Below are 17,778 nucleotides of genomic sequence, written 5' to 3'. Positions count from 1 at the left end.
TCACACACGCTCTGACAGAATCTCACACAAGCTCTAATACCAATTTGAAGGATTGAAATACCCCAAAAATTATTTAGGCACAAGCAAAAAATTTAACAAAGACTATATAGAAGAAATTTATTAAACTAGCGAGAGAACGTGGTAGGAGGCTTTTTCATAATTCATAAACTCTTGAATCTCTCTACATCATAGTTACCTCTCTACAACTAAAAATATGCAGTAGCATCCCTATTTATAATACTACAAAACCAGATTTGAATAGAATCTAGAAAATATATTCCTACATGATTTTGATTGTGTATCCTAATTAAACATAAATTAAATAAATTAGTAAATATCAAATCCTAGACAACGTAGGAATACTAATTAATCTTGGTTTAATTTTCAACAACTTATAATATTTAATTGTCTATTAAGTAACTATATTATTATGAGTTATGTGTTTGGTAACAAATTCGTAACTTGTACTAAAAAACTTCAAATTCTACGTATATATTTAGGTTAGCCACGTGTGTTTCCTCATCCATTCGCGTGCTCCCCTCTTAGTCATGAATGTCAGCCACGTACAGCCTTTCATCCATCCACGTGCTCGGTACTCCCACTTTAATCTTAGAATTAACCCTAATTAACCTCTTCTTAAATTTGTTTGCTTCCCTCCCTCCAAAGTTATAAGTTGAAGAAGTCGGCATTTTTATTAAAGTTAATCCTTAGTAGGAAGTATATAATTAATCATCAGTTTTGAACTAACAGTAGAGATTTCGACAGCTGTTGCTTGGCATTAAATTTTTGTAAAGTCTTTATAGCTTTACCTTGTTTAGGAGATTTTTTTTTATTTGTACAGCTTTACTAGTTTACTTTGTTTAGGAGATTTGGTGAATTACAACACTTGTCTATATGTTTTGCTCGTGTCGACAAATAATACGTAGATCTTTGAGCTCCAATTTTCTCAGAATTTTTAAATTAGTGATATTAGAAAAAAGTTTATTGAAATTCGAATTGTAAATTCCAGTTTAAATTGTGATTTAGTAGCCACTAAATTGTCTATCAGAGGACTTGTGAAGTTGTGACACTGTTTCACCATTTTTGACCTAAAAAACATGTTCACTTTTAAATATTCTTTCCTCTTCATTTCCCTTTTTCTTGTTTCAGAACAGTCAAAGCCAAATATTGTATACATACATTATACATCTCTTTCCTCTGATTGGGATTGTGATGAGCAAATAAAATTTCAAATTTTATTCGAAAAAGTTCAATTCAACTTCACATCTTAAAGGGGAAACCGCATCCATTATGTGTTCACGATAATTGGTTTATGTTAATGATCGAATGCAACAAGTAGTTTCACATGTGATTTTTACTCGTTCAACTAATATAAGTCGAAAAGGTCAAATTCTTATTAATGTTTGTCACGCTTAATGCTTTTTATTTAATCGTGACTGTTATATATGACAAATAAGTTAAACTAACGAGTTAATGAACGTCAAAGTACTTGTGAACATGAGAAATTTATCTTGAATGTAAAATTTTATACGCGTGACAGAGTACATGTAATTGTTAATTGAATCATACACTACTTTGTACTAGTGTCATTTATTATAGAATTTCTCATTTGATTAATCTATAGGTAGGGTTTATTCCTTTTGTTATGCGCACATCTCGAGTTTAAGAATCAAGTCCATTTTTTTGGCATGAGATTTTGGATTATTCTAGTTATACCTCTGTAATGATATGATTAATTAAGCCTAAAGACCACACATATCATCGCCTCTTTGTTCCTTAGAATTTTATAGAATCAAAAACTGCAAGTTGAATACAAATCTCATAGTATCGACTATCGAGTCATTGTTTTCTGTTCTTTTTGTCTCGAATAACTTTGCACTTGATTTTCCGTAAAATAAAAGAAGTTTTAAAAGGTAGATGAAAGCCCCTTTTCTCGATACTGGGGGACCTTACACTTTTAACAAAATTACAATTGAGCATCTGAAATTGGAAAATTGTCAAATTTGATCGTCAAAATAAAATATGATAATGTGAGTATGAAAATCTTCCCGTTATAAATCTATGTATGATATTGGAGAGTCAAACAGCAAACAAAAAATTTAGAAGAGGAAAAATAGATAGAAAAACCAAAATAACAAGCATTTTGACATCTCAAACATAATCTTTCATCCAGGAAAAAAAGAATGTCCATAATTGTTAATTCCATTAAACCTCCTAATTAATGGAGTACCACTCTCCTTTATTAAACCAAAAGTCAACAATGAAATAATAGTGTTTTAGGGCACTTTGTTTTGAAAGTCAAATTTATTTACCCAGAAAAATCTCGTCTTTTAATTGGATCTAAAGGCCCTATGTTAGCAAATGCAATTCAACTTCAAATTAACTAGATTATATTGACAAAACTACAATTACTATAGCTCAGTCTGAATGCAAATCAAACATAGGGGTGCTAATTCTCTCCCACATAGATTTTGCGTTGAAACTTTTAATTACGACGACATTTCTAAACTTGAATAATGACGATCTTTTGAAGTTGTATCTTGGGATTGTTTACCCTTAAAAATGGATAACAATTGAATTTATACGCAATTTAAAGGATGTGTAGACTAATTCAATACAAGTGATTAGCAGCGTTAGATGAGCAAATTAAAGATAGAATATATGGCCAAACCAGTAGTAGTATCGAGTTCGGGCTCGGTTGTGAGCCAAACAATTAGTCTGCCTTCGATTCGGAACCAAATACTTATGAAGAACTATGAACAAAATTAAGAATTTTGATATACCTTTAGAAACACATAAAACAAATGTATATTGTCTTAATATGCGTGTTATAGTGTGTCTATTAAATAATCAGTTTCCCCTTTATATAGTAGGAGAGTTTTACTCTAAGCACAATTCTAAGAAAGGTAAAAATCTTCCTTTTCGCTAATCACTAATCTGCTGTCGATACGGACCGAGATTCACGTCGTGGTATCCGGTTGGACATGGATATCATGACCCTTTGTTAATCGTGCGCGGTCATTTGGTAATGCTCTCCGGAGTCTTTGAACTCGAACCAGACCTAGGGGCGTGGTCTTAATGGCTCCTAGGGCATGTGTTTTGCTCGGGCCTTGATACGAGGGGCACCTGGCTTCGATTATAAGTGCATTTTATGTTGGATATATTTATAATTATAATCATTAATTTCTTTTTTTCTTCCCAAAATCAAAAAGTGTCGTGTGCTTCCTTTTAGGTTTAGAGTTCTTTAGAATTCACACTAATTGGGATTCTTGCCTTACGATTTCTTTTCCTTTGGTTTTGTTTCCTTTAGTTTTATAATTCTTCCTTTACTTTTAGGACTCTTTATTTTTAATTATGTTATGTTTAAGATGCAATTTTCATTGTGTTTTTTTTGTGTAGGTTTAGGATTCAATTTAATATTAGTTTATCGACCGTAGTTTATGGTAATGTTGTATCTTCACTTTATTTATATTTAGGATTCAATTTAGGTTTCTAGAATTTTAGAACCAAAACATTAAAAATAAGGAGGAGCTAACCACTTTATAAAAGAAGCCATTAACCGGCATTCTTTATTATAAATTGTTTATAGTATCAAACGTTCGTATAGGTAAATTTGCTTGTGAATTGAGGTAAATTTTCTACCTTGTTCTATATTCTTGAACTTACTTAATAATGATCTTTAATGCATTACTCATAAACAATTGCATATAGAAAGTGTGTCAATTGTGATTTTATTTACAATGTCTCATATATGATCATTGGTTTAAAATTGGCTCATATACGAATATTGTACAGGTTCTTTGGATCATTGCATTCATCACATAAAATTGGTTAGACATTCTAACTCATATAAATTGAATATTTTATTAATTTAAGATTATTTTTCACTTTGTGTTTGATAGTTTTAATTATTATTTGTTATGCGAGCTCAAGTTGCTCATATTTTTTGAGAAAAAATTAAATTTAATTACTTCTTTTAATTTACTATATTATACATATCACAATATTATAATTGTGTTCTTAAAGAATAGCTCTTGGCAATTGGTGTCCTTGCATATGCCCAAAATTTTGACAGTTTTTACTGGTTCAGCTGGTAGCTTTATTTGATTTTACGCTACTATTAAAAATTAATTTTATTGTGCAATAAGGTATGTTCTTGTATATGTGAACAAAAGCATATTAGTCCTCAATTTGATACGATCTTGCTCAATGTATGGTCTTCAAATAAATTCATAAATATAGGAAGTCAAAAATTAAAGTCCTATCTCACCAAGAAATAATTTATGTTCGTCAATATTTAGTGATGATAGATTGTAATTCTCCATAAAAAAAATTACAACATTGGAGGATCCTAACTAGGTTAGAAGAGGTAACAAGGTAAGAAGTATAAAAATTAATAGTTTAGTAGTACGTGCATTCTGGTTGGATTAACATAGGTCAGTGCATTAGCAAATATATTTTTTATTATGTTAAATCCTTATTAGTGGTTTAAGTATTTCTTTTAAATCTTCTTTTAAATAAATCTTTTGAATATTGTCTATAAAGAGATATTATGTAAGATATAACAATATAACTGTTATTAAATCATAAAATATATTATTTATAATTACAAATGTTATATCACTACCTTAACTAATCAAAGTGTTGACTTTTGCAGGTTGAGAAGATATCAAACATAGGAGTATTTGAATTCACCTATTATATTAATGTAATTACACCCAATTTTTATTTTATTTGCATGTTGAAATTTATTTGGACATTAATTACTATTATACATAATTTGTTCTCGTCATATACAATTTTTCTACTAACATACGCGTCTTACACGTGCAACGCACGTACCCTAAAACTAGTATATTTTTGTGTTGCTGACTCGATTGCAGCAATAAATTTATTTTGATTTTGTGTTACCTTTTCAAAATAGTCCAATATTTTGCAAATAATCATTGAGAATCCGCATGAAATAGGAGTATTTAGCCATTTCATTCCATAAAGCATAACAAGCATGCAGTATCTCTCTCGCTTTCTCATATCTGCATTTCATATCTTTCCTATGAACTTATCAGACAATACGGCAGACTCGTTTCGACCAAAAGTTCACGAGCAAAAAGAAGCTCTAACATTGACCTTTAACTCTCTTATTATAAAATCCTAAAAGGATCATTCAATAGCTAATGTTTATTCCTGATGAATAGAGAAGGATACCGAATTTTAGCTAAATTATTTTTCACTTCGGTGAAATATAAATTCAATAATTTCACTTTTGATATGTTAAAAGTCCGTCAGTCATTTAATTACGTATTTTAACACAAAATTTATAAGTTGTTCCAATGACAAGATATCAGTGATGTGAAGCTTTATAAGGTTATTGTGAACAATCATATATATTCGTGCTAAATTCAAATTTTTAGTTATACTTTAATGTGACAAAAAGCTCTTAGTTTGCACCTTAATTATGTTATTTGATTTAAAAATTTATTCATGATAATGACGGCATGTTGTTGAATGGTGATGCTAATAATAAATGAATGAGACTTTGTAAACAAAACAAAATCCCCCACTGATTCTTGCTGATGACAACGAATTTAATGCTAAAAGTACTTTTAATTAAATTGATTTAACTCAAATTTGACAATTCTTTTTTTTTAATAATTTCCATATTATTATTATTCACCGCATGATAATACATATTTTTATTCATCACATAGCAATTATTTCATTATTATTTAACCCATAAACAATCTACCTATTATAATCTTGCATAATTTAAATCATCATATAATAATGAAACAATCCATGATTACAGCATAAAAAGCGCACAGTATAACCGATTACTTGTAAATCTTTATAACATCAGTACTGCATCTTTATCGAAATTTCACCTACATTTGTACAGTTCGTCTGAAACAACGGTGGATCCGCCGGCCCCGTTGATGTGAATGCTCTAATTGGCTATTGTTGCGGTGAAGCTTTGGCTTAATACTTAATAACACAGTAGCAACTATTCCCGGAGAATATCCTTTTTTATTTATATTTAATACCCACTTGTCGGTTTATTCATCACCTAAATTTTGCCAAAGCTAAGAATATTAAGCAAAGCAAAAAAAAAAGGGGAATGTAATTAGCACGCAAAAAAAGCAGATCGAAGATAAGCAGATCCACGTCAACTTGACTGTGCCAATTAAAATCCCACCTTTACCCCGAGTCAAAAAAGGGTTATACAATACATACATACATGATTCATTTCATGTACCCACCCCCCCCACACACAGAGAGAGGGAAAAACGATATGACCAATGGGAATGAAACCTTCCTCAAAACCACTCCCCCCACCGCCATTTGTTTCTTAATAATTCTTCTCAGTTTTCTTTCACAAATTAAACATGCATCTTTGATATAAAGTAGAATTTGAATTCTGTAATTTTCCATCTCCATAACGAAGATTCACTTTACGTAAACTGCACCGCGGCCATTATTTTTCATTCCGGAGGAATTTAAGACTAGTGAGAGAGGTGAAATGGCGATAGAGGATAACGAGAGTTGTGGGAGTAGAGTGGTGGATTCGGCGACTACCAGTGGTCGTCATCAGAGAAAAAAATTGGAGGTCTACAATGAGGTTTTACGGAGGCTTAAGGAATCAAACAACGTCGAGGCTTTAGAACCTGGATTTGACGATGAACTTTGGGCTCACTTCAATCGTCTACCTACTCGGTAACTTTACCTTTCTACCTCTCTCTATGTATTAATCCGTACAATTATATACGTTTTATGCGGTTTTCTATAGACGATAATATATGACTACTGACATATGATCTCAAATGTACCGTTGTCGTTCGCATTTGTTGTGCCTTTGGGAGATTGGATTATTTTTGGTCGACAGTTTCAATCTTCTTATCAAGTTAGAAGTCGATAATGCCAGTTATCGTTTCCAGCTTCCTCTTCTGGTCTTAAATTTTTAGGTTTTACTTGCCGAAAAGTTTGCTATCTTAGCTTGTTAAAATTTCGATGAACCAGTTGAATTTGCTAAGCAGTTCACATTTGTGCAGATGTATTAATGTGCGTGTTTTAGATGCACGACGTTGCGAAACGCTGAATACTTTTTTTTTTTGGAGAAGTGCATACTTATGTGCCGCCAAAATTGATTGATCAATAAACGAATACCTTATTTTTGCATTTAAGGTACGCAATAGATGTGAATGTCGAAAGGGCAGAAGATGTACTCACACACAAGCGATTGCTACATCTTGCACATGTTCCAGCTAATAGACCTGCCTTTGATGTCCGGTTGGTGCAGGTAATTAAACTACTCTTGCAAGATAACACCTTTTAGTTGCTTTGCTCTTGATATCGCATACATTTAAATCAAGCATGCCTTTTTCTGGAGTTAAGGAGGATATTTTAGATGTTCGTTCACTCTGACTAGCTAGTTCAATAGACCAACACATCTCCGTGTAATCTTGGTCCTTTGTATTTTTTGTTTATTGTTGCTTGTCCAGTACCTAATTATTCCCAGTATATGCTAGTTATGGATTGAATCAAACTTGGCATTGTGCAGGTTGCTTCGGTTCCTGATGGAAACTTAAGAGATTCTTTTCATTCGAGCTTTGCAAAGAAGGAAGTTAGCAGAAGGTATCACCTTCGTGACATTCTACCTGAAAACGATTTCCCATAGGACGCTGTATTTCTTTGGTTACTTAGTGATTCATTGAAGCCTTTTTCTGTTGTTTAATATAATCTTGAATTCTTACTTGTCATTGACTGTGCTAAATAACCGCTTCCATTTTGATACATAGTGTCCATCCTCCACCTGCCTTTGGTTCTTCTCCTAATCTCGAAGCCCTTGCTTGTGAAGCAATCAAATCTGAAGTTCAAGACGAAGATACTGCTGCTCCTTGTGCAAATTTTTCGCGGTATAGAATTTTTTTTCTTTTTGTGCATTCCGCTTCGACGAGTATATATTATGAAGCATAAAATTGTAAATAATTTTGCAGGCCCATGCATGAAATTACATTTTCAACAGATGACAAGCCAAAGCTTCTTAGCCAGGTAATTGATGTGCTTATTTATTCAATACACTATCTGCTTGATAGAAATGTACTCTATCTGTTGGCAGAGGTGGGATGTGGTAAGCTTTTTATTTGACATTGAAAAAATGTCCATTTATTATTGAAACCAATTGTTGACCCATGAACATGTATAATATTTAATTCTTTATGTAGAAATGTAATTCAGGGACCTTGATGTATGAAGGGCTGAGGCTTTTGTCTGTTCCTTTGTTTCATGAAAGAACACAACTCTCATCTTGCTGCAGATTTCAAAATGATGCATGATTTGGAATGTGCAAGTAAAACAGACATAATTGTATTTGGTGACACCAAAATTGATAAATATTGCCTGCCTACTTGGCATTGTGATGCAGTGAGAAAGGATTGTGTATTGCAAGAAAAGAAGTAGTTCTTTATATCAGTTTATATCTCATGATAAGGAAATCTGAGACAATAATGAACCTTTGAATATGACAGTTAACTTCATTACTAGCTGAGCTTGGGCTGAACATCCAGGAAGCGCATGCCTTTTCCACTGTGGATGGCTACTCCCTAGATGTCTTTGTTGTTGATGGTTGGCCCTATGAGGTACATCTCTGACGTTATATCCTCACTTTGATCTGGGTTCGCTTAGGTGCCTGTTATATTTTGTGACCTAACATCAAGAAGTGACAGATAATGTATGCATGGTTTAAAGTTCTGTATTATGGTCGCTTTCAGCTCAACTAAAAATTGAGTAACCACTTTTAAACTATGTAAAGTTTATGAGAATTTCATCAAATTATTTAGGCTACATAATTTAAAAGGAATTTGATAATTCTGATTAAAAAATAATATAAAGGATTTGTACTTGTACATCTAGAAAATTCAGTTATAAATACTTTTAACATTAAGATTTCAATAAATCAAAGTGCATAAAGGTTTACGTATGACAATCGACTATGATAAAACATATTGGAGTATAACTATGTTGAATTCAATGAGAGTATATCATACACTTTCATTTAACTATTATTATGTCATTAGGTTTTTGTTTTGTTTTTTTGTTATTTCGTAAGAAAAAATGTGACATAAATTTAATAAGAGTGTCCCGCTTTCAGCTTACCTTGGGAAATGATTATGTCTTGCTTTCTTGATTATTACTTTGTATATATCACAGTCATGATTCTCTACTTCACTTATTAGGAAATGAGTTTTAAAAGGTCTACAGTAAAATAATCTTTTTGAAGTGTTGGTTCGCCAATTAACTTTTTCCGGCATAGGAATCCTTTCTGTAGTTGGCTTGTTGAGTTCTAGGCTACACTGTTGCACCTCTAAATTCAGTGCATAAACTGGGAGTATTTTACATTTCAAACAGAAGTGAATGAAATTCTGTGCTCCAATGCTTCATATTTGTAGCACCAATTCCAGCATTCAGTGTGAGCCCCATGGTAGGTGCCAATTTTTATTTTTTTTTCTAATTGAAAAAGTAAAATCACTCTGTTATGGTTTCTCGGTCATGGTCGGGGTTGTCTATTATATTCCTTCTGATGTCATGTGTCCAATGGAACATTTATTTCTGTTTCTTATCAGGAAGTTGTGCGACTTCGAACTGCATTGGAGAGGGAAATCTTGAGAAATGAGGTACTTTCCTGTTATTTTGTTCTATATAATGACATTTGATATTCTGCCGAGATTTCTGGATATGTTTTTTCTGCACTAGTTAAATCCCAACTAATGTACAAAGGACTTTGGTAAGAACAGATTTCTGGTCGTTTTCTGAATGATTATACTTTTGGAGTTACTAGGATTAGTCATTTCCTTGTTCTCCTCGACGAGCAATATAAGATTTAGCCAGTTGTCTGTAAGTTTTGTGTACTTATCATTTAACGAGGTGTAGCTCCATTCAGAAATCATGGCCAAGCCCGTCACAATCGTTCATAAAGCAGGAGCAAGACTTGATCAAACGTGAATTTGACCATTTGACAATACCTTTTGATGGCATTGACGTCTGGGAAATTGATCATCAGCTTTTAAAATTTGAATACAAGATTGCATCTGGTTCATATGGTGACTTGTAAGTTTGTTATGAGCTATATCATTCCTCTGACCATTTTAGTTTCCTGGAGACTTAATTAATTAGGTAATTGTTTCAGATACAAAGGTACATACTGCAGTCAGGATGTAGCTATCAAAATCCTAAAATCTGAGCGCTTGAACACAGAATTGCAGACGGAGTTTGCCCAAGAAGTGTATATCATGAGGTCTGTCTGGTTATACCTCCCTATGAAGCTTATGGCTATTATCTTTGATTTCTTTCTCTATGCTTAAAATATGTTCAGACAATATATGGTATTATTGTCACATTGCTATATCCTTTACTTTTCAGGACAAGTATAAGATTACACACCATGTCAAGTCGTTATCTTTCCTCTGATACTGTATTTCTTTTGTACTTGCAGAAAAGTTCGTCACAAAAATGTTGTCCAATTCATAGGGGCTTGTACCAGGCCTCCCAACTTGTGTATAGTAACAGGTAGTAAATGTCGTATTCAGATCACCCAACTTGCAGAATTGTTTCAAAATCGCCGACTATCACTGTTTTCAAAACCATTTCCTGTATCAGTTTCAGTAGGAGTTCACTTAATGTTTATTTATCTTTCATTTCTTTGACTGTAGAGTACATGTCTGGGGGAAGCGTATATGACTATTTACACAAACGAAAGGGCAGTTTTAAACTACCTACCCTGCTTAAAGTAGCGATTGATGTAGCTAAAGGGATGAACTACCTGCATCAAAATAATATTATACATAGGGACTTGAAGGCTGCCAATCTACTGATGGATGAAAATGAAGTAAGACGCAATTTTCAGTAAGGCTGAAAATCTTATACTTTGTGTGCTGTCTTATTGCTAGATGTTTTTAGTCGCTGATGTTACGTATATTGATGATTGATCAACTTTCTAGAGTAATTTTTATCATGTCCAACTAACTATGCTTGTAAATATTGATTTCCCATTTTCATTTGCAAATGTAGAACCATTAGCTAGTACACAAGGCCCTACCACATGAAAGAGGTTTATTTCTGAACGACTATAGGGAAGTTATTGGAGATGCCACCACAGGATACGGAGCGCTGCGTATTTTATATACCACTGATAACATTTTGTTATCACTCTTTTGCTTAGCGATAATGGGCTGCTTGAACTTTGGGACATTTTCCAAAGTTTTTATTATCAGCCTATAGGAAATCTGCTAAAGGCAAATCATTGTGGTTGCATTAGATCTATGAAATAGGATATGACTGTGTTTTATTTCGAGTCCGTGAAAAACATATTGCTTTTCTTGAAAATATTGAGAACACAAGCAGGTTGAAACACACTGACGATCTGTCCTCATCGTGGTCTTTTAGTGATAGAACCAGGATGGAAAGAACTGAGAGGCACTTAAGGCTATTTTTGTATAAAGATAGGAAAGAATTAAATGCTAAAGCGGAAGTAACAAAACATTAGCAAGTCCAAAGCCTCCTTGACTGAAAAACAGTGTCTAAAAGGCAGACATGATGTAATTCAATTTGTAGTTTCTGTTACCTCCGTGTCTGAGATTGTAGAACGACTCCACTTCTCCCTTACAGCCAGATTCTAATATTGGTGACCAAATTGCGCGAAATGCATTAATGATGCAATTGCCATCTTTTATCCCAAAATTTCATTGTTGTAGCTTTCAATTAAGCTTCAGCTTGAAATTCAGTTCATAACAGTGGAGTTCAAAGTGTGCCAAATTAAGGGTGTAATCTTTCATTCATCCCATGTTCTTTCAATTGTACTCTAGTTTTCAACTAAGTTTCACTTTGAAATCCCTTTTAATTTGACTTAAATCATTTGGTTAGTGTACTTAGACATAATAAAATATGTGTTGTAGGCATGTGTGGGTTCATTAGTCCTTCATCCACCTTATGTTCTGAATCAGTTAGTGGTAAATTTTGAGTCTAAAATTAGTTTTCAGCTGTTTGTAATCAATAGTTTGCTATAATTTTCTCGCAGAATATATCGATCATGTTATTTTTTCAACTGAGAATTACTCATTGATGCTTCACTATGGGTTAAATTACCCAATACACCTTTTTATCCGCTTTTATTTTCTTAAGTGGGTTTCAAAAATAATTATATTCAAGCTCTCTTTTGTTAGTTTAGTCTAGGCCAATCTTAACCCAAATTAGTTGGTTGCTTATCAAGTTTTACCTAATGTCTTTTTTCAGGTCATTAAAGTGGCTGATTTTGGTGTTGCCAGAGTGAAGGCACAAACAGGTGTAATGACGGCAGAAACCGGGACTTATAGATGGATGGCCCCGGAGGTAGGCCTATCATTCAAATCTTAAGATAGGAAATTTAATCCGAAATCTCCCAAACCAGGCTTAAGCCTTAAGATAGAAGTTAGTTATGAGTGAGCAGAATTTTGGTGCAGATCTTAAATTTAGCCATCTATATTGTTTAGGATTTAGGCGGTATTAATTGATTGTACACACAGTAGTGAGTAGACTGTTGAAGGTGATTTAAGAGAAGGAAGGGATGGAAGAAGAGGAATAGAGAGAGGGAGCAGTCCTTATGTCAAGAGGGTGGAGTCTTAACTAAGATTTGTTCATTATAAGAATTATATAATACAAAGACGTGTAGACTCTATTTGATCTCTCAAAGAATTCGATAGCTTGTGGTACCAATTATGAATCCATTCAAGGTAACAGCAGTTGTTACAATGGAGGCTGAAGGTACTAAAGTTATGTGTGAAGGCAGACCAATACGAAAGCAATATGCGACATGGTTCCTCTAAATAGATACAGAAAGAGCTACATACATATGATAGGTGTAGTATCAGAGGTATATGTTGCATCATATTTACCAAGAACTAGATAGCTAGTACTACCAATCATGACTTGTGTTAGGTAAGAGAGTCTGCAATTACTGACACAAGCTTTCCTTCTGGACCTCCCCATCCAAATAACTCGCGTGAGTCCTAGATAATGTGCCGAGATGTTACGTTATTAAATTGCTGCATGGCAAGTCTCTAGTGATCTTGGCAAAGGATATTTTGTTTTTTTAGTACCAGAATTGTGTGTTACTAGAATCAGAGAGCTGACTGTGGGGTACCTTACTGCACCATTTTGGGCTGCAACTGCATAAGGGATGAGTATCAGAAAAAGTTTTGTGCTTTCTAAAGCTCTAATATCCTTTCTTGTAGATTCTAGATACAAACTTATCAAAAATGGTTAAATTGGGAACAAAACACAGTTTATGATGGAGCATGAGTTTTCTCATATTTCCATAACTGGAATTAGAGGCAATTGAAACTGTACCTTTTAGCTTTTTCTTGTTTGAATTTTGTTTCATTGGAGTGTTGTGAGATACAAGCACTGATATCAACTCTCTGCCCAGTTGATTGATGCACAACAACAACAAACCCAGTGAAGGTGTGGGGAGGATAATGTGTACACAGACCTTACCCCTACCCCGGAAGGTCAGAGAGGGAGAGGTTGTTTCTGATAGACCCTCGACTAGAGAGTAGATGAAATGCGCTTTATAGGAATATCACATATACATAAAGAAGCATAGGCCACAAGTAGTAACAACAACAGTATATTAAAAAACCAAAGCGAAAGATGCCAATCAAACAACAAGTAAAGATAGCAGTCTATGAGTAAAAGGGATACCATACTAATACTAATGCTATAGGTCTGGAAAAGAAAGAGCAGCGCGCTCGACTACCCACTAGCCTTCTACCCTAATACTCGACCTCCACAACCTCCTATCAAGGGACATGTCCGCAGTAAGCTCCAGCTGCGTCATATCCTGCCTAATCACCTCTCCCCGATACTTCTTCGGCATGCTACTACCCTTCCTCATACCCATTGTTGCTAACCTCTCACACATCATAACTGGGGCATCAATGTTTCTCCTTTGTCCGAACCATCTCAGACTCGCCTCCCGCATATTATCCTCCACGGAGGCCACTTTCGCCTTTTCTCAAATAACTCCATTCCTAATCTTATCAAATCGGGTATGCCCGCACATCCATTGCAATATTCTTATTTCAGCTACTTTTATCTTTTGGACATGAGAGTTCTTGACTGGCCAACACTCTACTCCATACAACATAGTCGGTCTAACCACCACTCTATAGAACTTACCTTTAAGTTTTAATGGAATATTCTTATTACACAAGACACCGGAAGCGAACTCCATTTCATCCACCCTGACACGATACGATGTGTGACATCCTCATCAACCTCCCTATTTCTTTGTATTATTGACCCAAGATACCTAAAACTTACTCTCTTGGGGATGACTTGTGTATCAAGCCTCACCTCCATGTCCGCTTCCTGGGTTACGTCGTTGAATTTGCACTCTAAGTATTCCGTCTTGGTCCTGCTCAACTTGAAACCTTTAGACTCCAGGGTCTCCCTCCAAACCTACAGTCTCTTGTTAACACCTCCCAACGTCTCATCAATCAGAACTTTGTCATTAGCAAATAACATACACCATGACACCTCCCTTGAATGTGTCGCGTAGGTGCGTCTATCACCAAGGAAAATAGAAACGGGCTAAGAGCTGATCCCTGGTGCAACTCTATCACAACCAGAAAGTGTTCCGAGTCTCCTCCCGTTGTCCTAACCAGGGTATTACCTCTATCATACATGTCCTTAATCACCCTAATATAGGCTACCGTGACCCCTTTAGCCTCCAAGCATCTCCATAGCACCTCCCTCGGGACTTTGTCGTATACTTTTTCTAGGTCAATGAACATCATATGCAAGTCCTTTATCTCCCTATACCTCTCCACCAATCTCCTCACGAGGTGAGTGGCTTCCGTAGTCGAACGACCCGACATGAAACCGAACTGGTTCTCAAAAATAGATACAACTCTCCTCACCCTCACTTCAACCATCCTCTCCCAAACTTTCATCGTATGGCTGGCTCTTAATATGTTGACTATAGTGGTGATATCTTGTGTTTTTGTTGTTTGGAGTGGCTTAGAATTGAGGTATTTCATTGGTTGTTACTGGCCAAGAGGATCCAGATGTGTTAGGTAACTCCTAGGTGTCAGTGGTGATTGATGAAATTTAATGAGGTTGAGCTTATTTAGTGGGTACACGCAATGCTGATCAATGATTTTATGACTGCTTGTATAAGATTTGTGTTAAAAACTCCCTGTTATTTTGTATAAGATTTGTGTCATTGTAAGCATCACTGCAGTTGCTTGAATAGTAATTGAACTAGATGGAGCATGGGAAGGGTTATAGAAACTCGGCCAAAAACAATCAGTTAGTTATTTGTGACAGTTACTTAAATCAGTTAATGTGCGAGTTACTTCCGTTATTTTCTCAATGAGATTTTATATAACTAGTTGTGCAGTTAGCATGGCTGCATTGGCTTATTTCAGATCTTTCTTCTTGAAGGTAATAGAACACAAGCCCTACGATCACAAAGCAGATGTATTCAGTTTTGGGGTTGTGCTATGGGAGTTGCTGACAGGGAAGGTACTGATATGTGATTGGAAATTTTTGGGTTAGCCCGTTTTTGTTGGTTGTTTTCTTGGTATATACTTATATTCACTTGATTTTGTTTAACCAGCTTCCATATGAGTACTTGACCCCATTGCAAGCTGCTATTGGAGTGGTCCAGAAGGTAATGCTTCTTTTATTTGATTTTATTTTATTTGTAATATCGTATGACCATAATGGTTGATTGCATATTGCGCGCTCATCACATGCATGCGGGCGCACATAGAAAAGATATGCACAAATGATTTGATATTAATTTTCTAATTGCTGCCAGGGTTTGCGACCAACTATACCCAAGCACACTCCTCCCAGACTTGCTGAGCTGCTAGAGACATGCTGGCAACAAGACCCGACATCCAGGCCTGACTTTTCTGAAATAGTAGATATTTTGCAGCAAATAGCAAAAGAGGTATTTGTCTCTGCTCAGGCATTGGCCAGTTAATAATTATTTTTCTTGGTGATAAATGTACAGTACACGTCACAAATTGGATTTACTGGGATTTAAAAGGGTATTGATTTTCTTTGGCCGAACATCTTTTGGTCACGATTTACAATTTTCTGTCAAATTGCCACCTCATGCCGATAATATAAATTGTATTAATGGCTGGGGAAAAAAGAGTTCACTCTCCTTGAACTTCTTAAGAGTTGGCAGTCCCTTCTTCAGCTTCCCTAGAATAATAACTATCCTCATTTGTGCTTTGCTTTTAATTTTCATAATTTCTCTGCACACAAAGATGGATTTAAATAGTACTCTCATAACATAAACTGTAACAAAGGAAGTAGTTTATTAACTCGGCAACACTCGACATGTGGGTCAGGTTGGAGATGAAAGAGCAGATCGTTGCAAGGAGAAGTCAGCTGGAGGATTCTTTTCAGCCCTTAGACGTGGACATCATTGAGTAGATGCACACATACAGAATGTTGATAAAGTTTTGATTTTTAGCCTCATTTATCCAGACTGTACAGTTTTTTTCCAGATCAATGTTCCCATGGTCAAAAGGAAGTTATTATTTCCAATTCTTTGAACAAATTCCTTTTATAAGCAACTTTCTTTTGGCAGCTCCGTCAGAAGCTTTCGGAGTTGGATCAAATTAGATTAATATAATTTTGCGACTACTCCATCAACATCAACATCCACATCCACATCATTATTCATTCCCCACGATCACGATATGTTTCGTATTCCCTGAAAGTAATGGTAGGTTTCCCGTATATTGTTGTTTCCGCTTTCTAGTTGTTTTGCGTGTGTTTCACTGTTTATGTGATATTTGACCTTTATATCGTGGTTTTAGGTTTATGGCATCGATTATGTGCGCTATGAAAGAAATGAATTTTAAACTTTAGGGCTTTCAGTTTTTGATAATGAACTCTAATTTTCGTTTGTTACTATTGGAGTACATCCGATTATCTGAACTTAGTTTAAAATAGCATACTTATATGTTAGTTTGCGAGTTTAGAATCGGTATTATGAAACAATTGTGACTTTATTCTTTTATTAATTAAATAAAGATGAAATACTGGAGATTTTTTGAAGTCAATGTAAGACGAATATTATTCCATAGAACAGTCTTGAGGAGAGCTCTATACATACCAAAGCTCTGACGGAAAAAAAAAAGTACTTTATCTTTATAGAAAAAGAAAATTCGGTAATGTTAAAATCGATAGTTGGGGACTACGATGTTGCTTTTGAGATTTACGGCGGGAGACTTCGAACGCTCTACATTATACCAAGGTTTTTCCTGTATCATTCACTCAAATTACGTGCCTATGAAAAAAGAAGATTGTTTGATATAACAAGTTTGATTTTGGAAAAGTCGCCTATATTCGGATTTAACCTTCTCATTTATCGTAATGACAAGTGGGTTGCTCTGATGGTAAGCGCCCTCCACTTCTAACCAAGAGGTTGTGAGTGAGTTCGAGTCACCCCAAGAGCAAGTTGGTGGGAGTTCTTGGAGGGAAAGATGTCGAGTGTCTATTGGAAACAGCCTCTCTACCCCAGGGTAGGGGTCACTACCCTCTCCAGACCCCACTAGTGGGATTATACTGGGTTGTTGTTGTTGTTATTTATTGTAATGCCACCTATTTTCTTCTTTTTTACTTTCGTTCTTTCATTCTTCTCAGTTCTCACAGCTCAAACGAATATATAAAGCACACAAATAATTTTAAAATGGATGATCTTGAATTTTTATCCCCGCTTGT

At 34.8% G+C, this 17,778-nt stretch overlaps 1 protein-coding gene across 3 annotated transcripts; it reads left to right on the top strand.

Annotated features, from left to right (window-relative positions):
• The first annotated feature begins 6,244 nt into the window (after positions 1 to 6,244).
• LOC107812040 (serine/threonine-protein kinase STY46) lies at positions 6,245 to 16,609 on the top strand. Of its 3 annotated transcripts, none has more exons than XR_012702838.1 (16): positions 6,245 to 6,711; positions 7,180 to 7,294; positions 7,556 to 7,629; positions 7,794 to 7,910; positions 7,992 to 8,046; positions 8,523 to 8,633; positions 9,618 to 9,668; positions 9,935 to 10,101; positions 10,181 to 10,288; positions 10,487 to 10,560; positions 10,704 to 10,879; positions 12,283 to 12,378; positions 15,459 to 15,555; positions 15,650 to 15,703; positions 15,854 to 15,988; positions 16,398 to 16,609. XR_012702838.1 is itself a non-coding variant. In XM_016637064.2 (16 exons), exons 1-16 carry the CDS (start codon positions 6,518 to 6,520, stop codon positions 16,476 to 16,478), a joined length of 1,689 nt encoding a protein of 562 aa, XP_016492550.1. In that variant the 5' UTR covers positions 6,245 to 6,517; the 3' UTR covers positions 16,479 to 16,609. The 3 variants fall into 3 exon arrangements, 2 of the variants coding, with proteins under 2 accessions (XP_016492550.1, XP_016492551.1); XM_016637064.2 differs by having other exon boundaries at positions 15,475 to 15,555; XM_016637065.2 differs by having other exon boundaries at positions 6,534 to 6,711; positions 7,191 to 7,294; positions 15,475 to 15,555.
• The last annotated feature ends 1,169 nt before the right edge of the window (positions 16,610 to 17,778 follow it).

Source organism: Nicotiana tabacum, chromosome 19 (genome assembly GCF_000715075.1).
Source record: "Nicotiana tabacum cultivar K326 chromosome 19, ASM71507v2, whole genome shotgun sequence".
Lineage (NCBI taxonomy): Eukaryota > Viridiplantae > Streptophyta > Magnoliopsida > Solanales > Solanaceae > Nicotiana > Nicotiana tabacum.
This window is presented reverse-complemented; position numbering and strand designations above follow the sequence as displayed.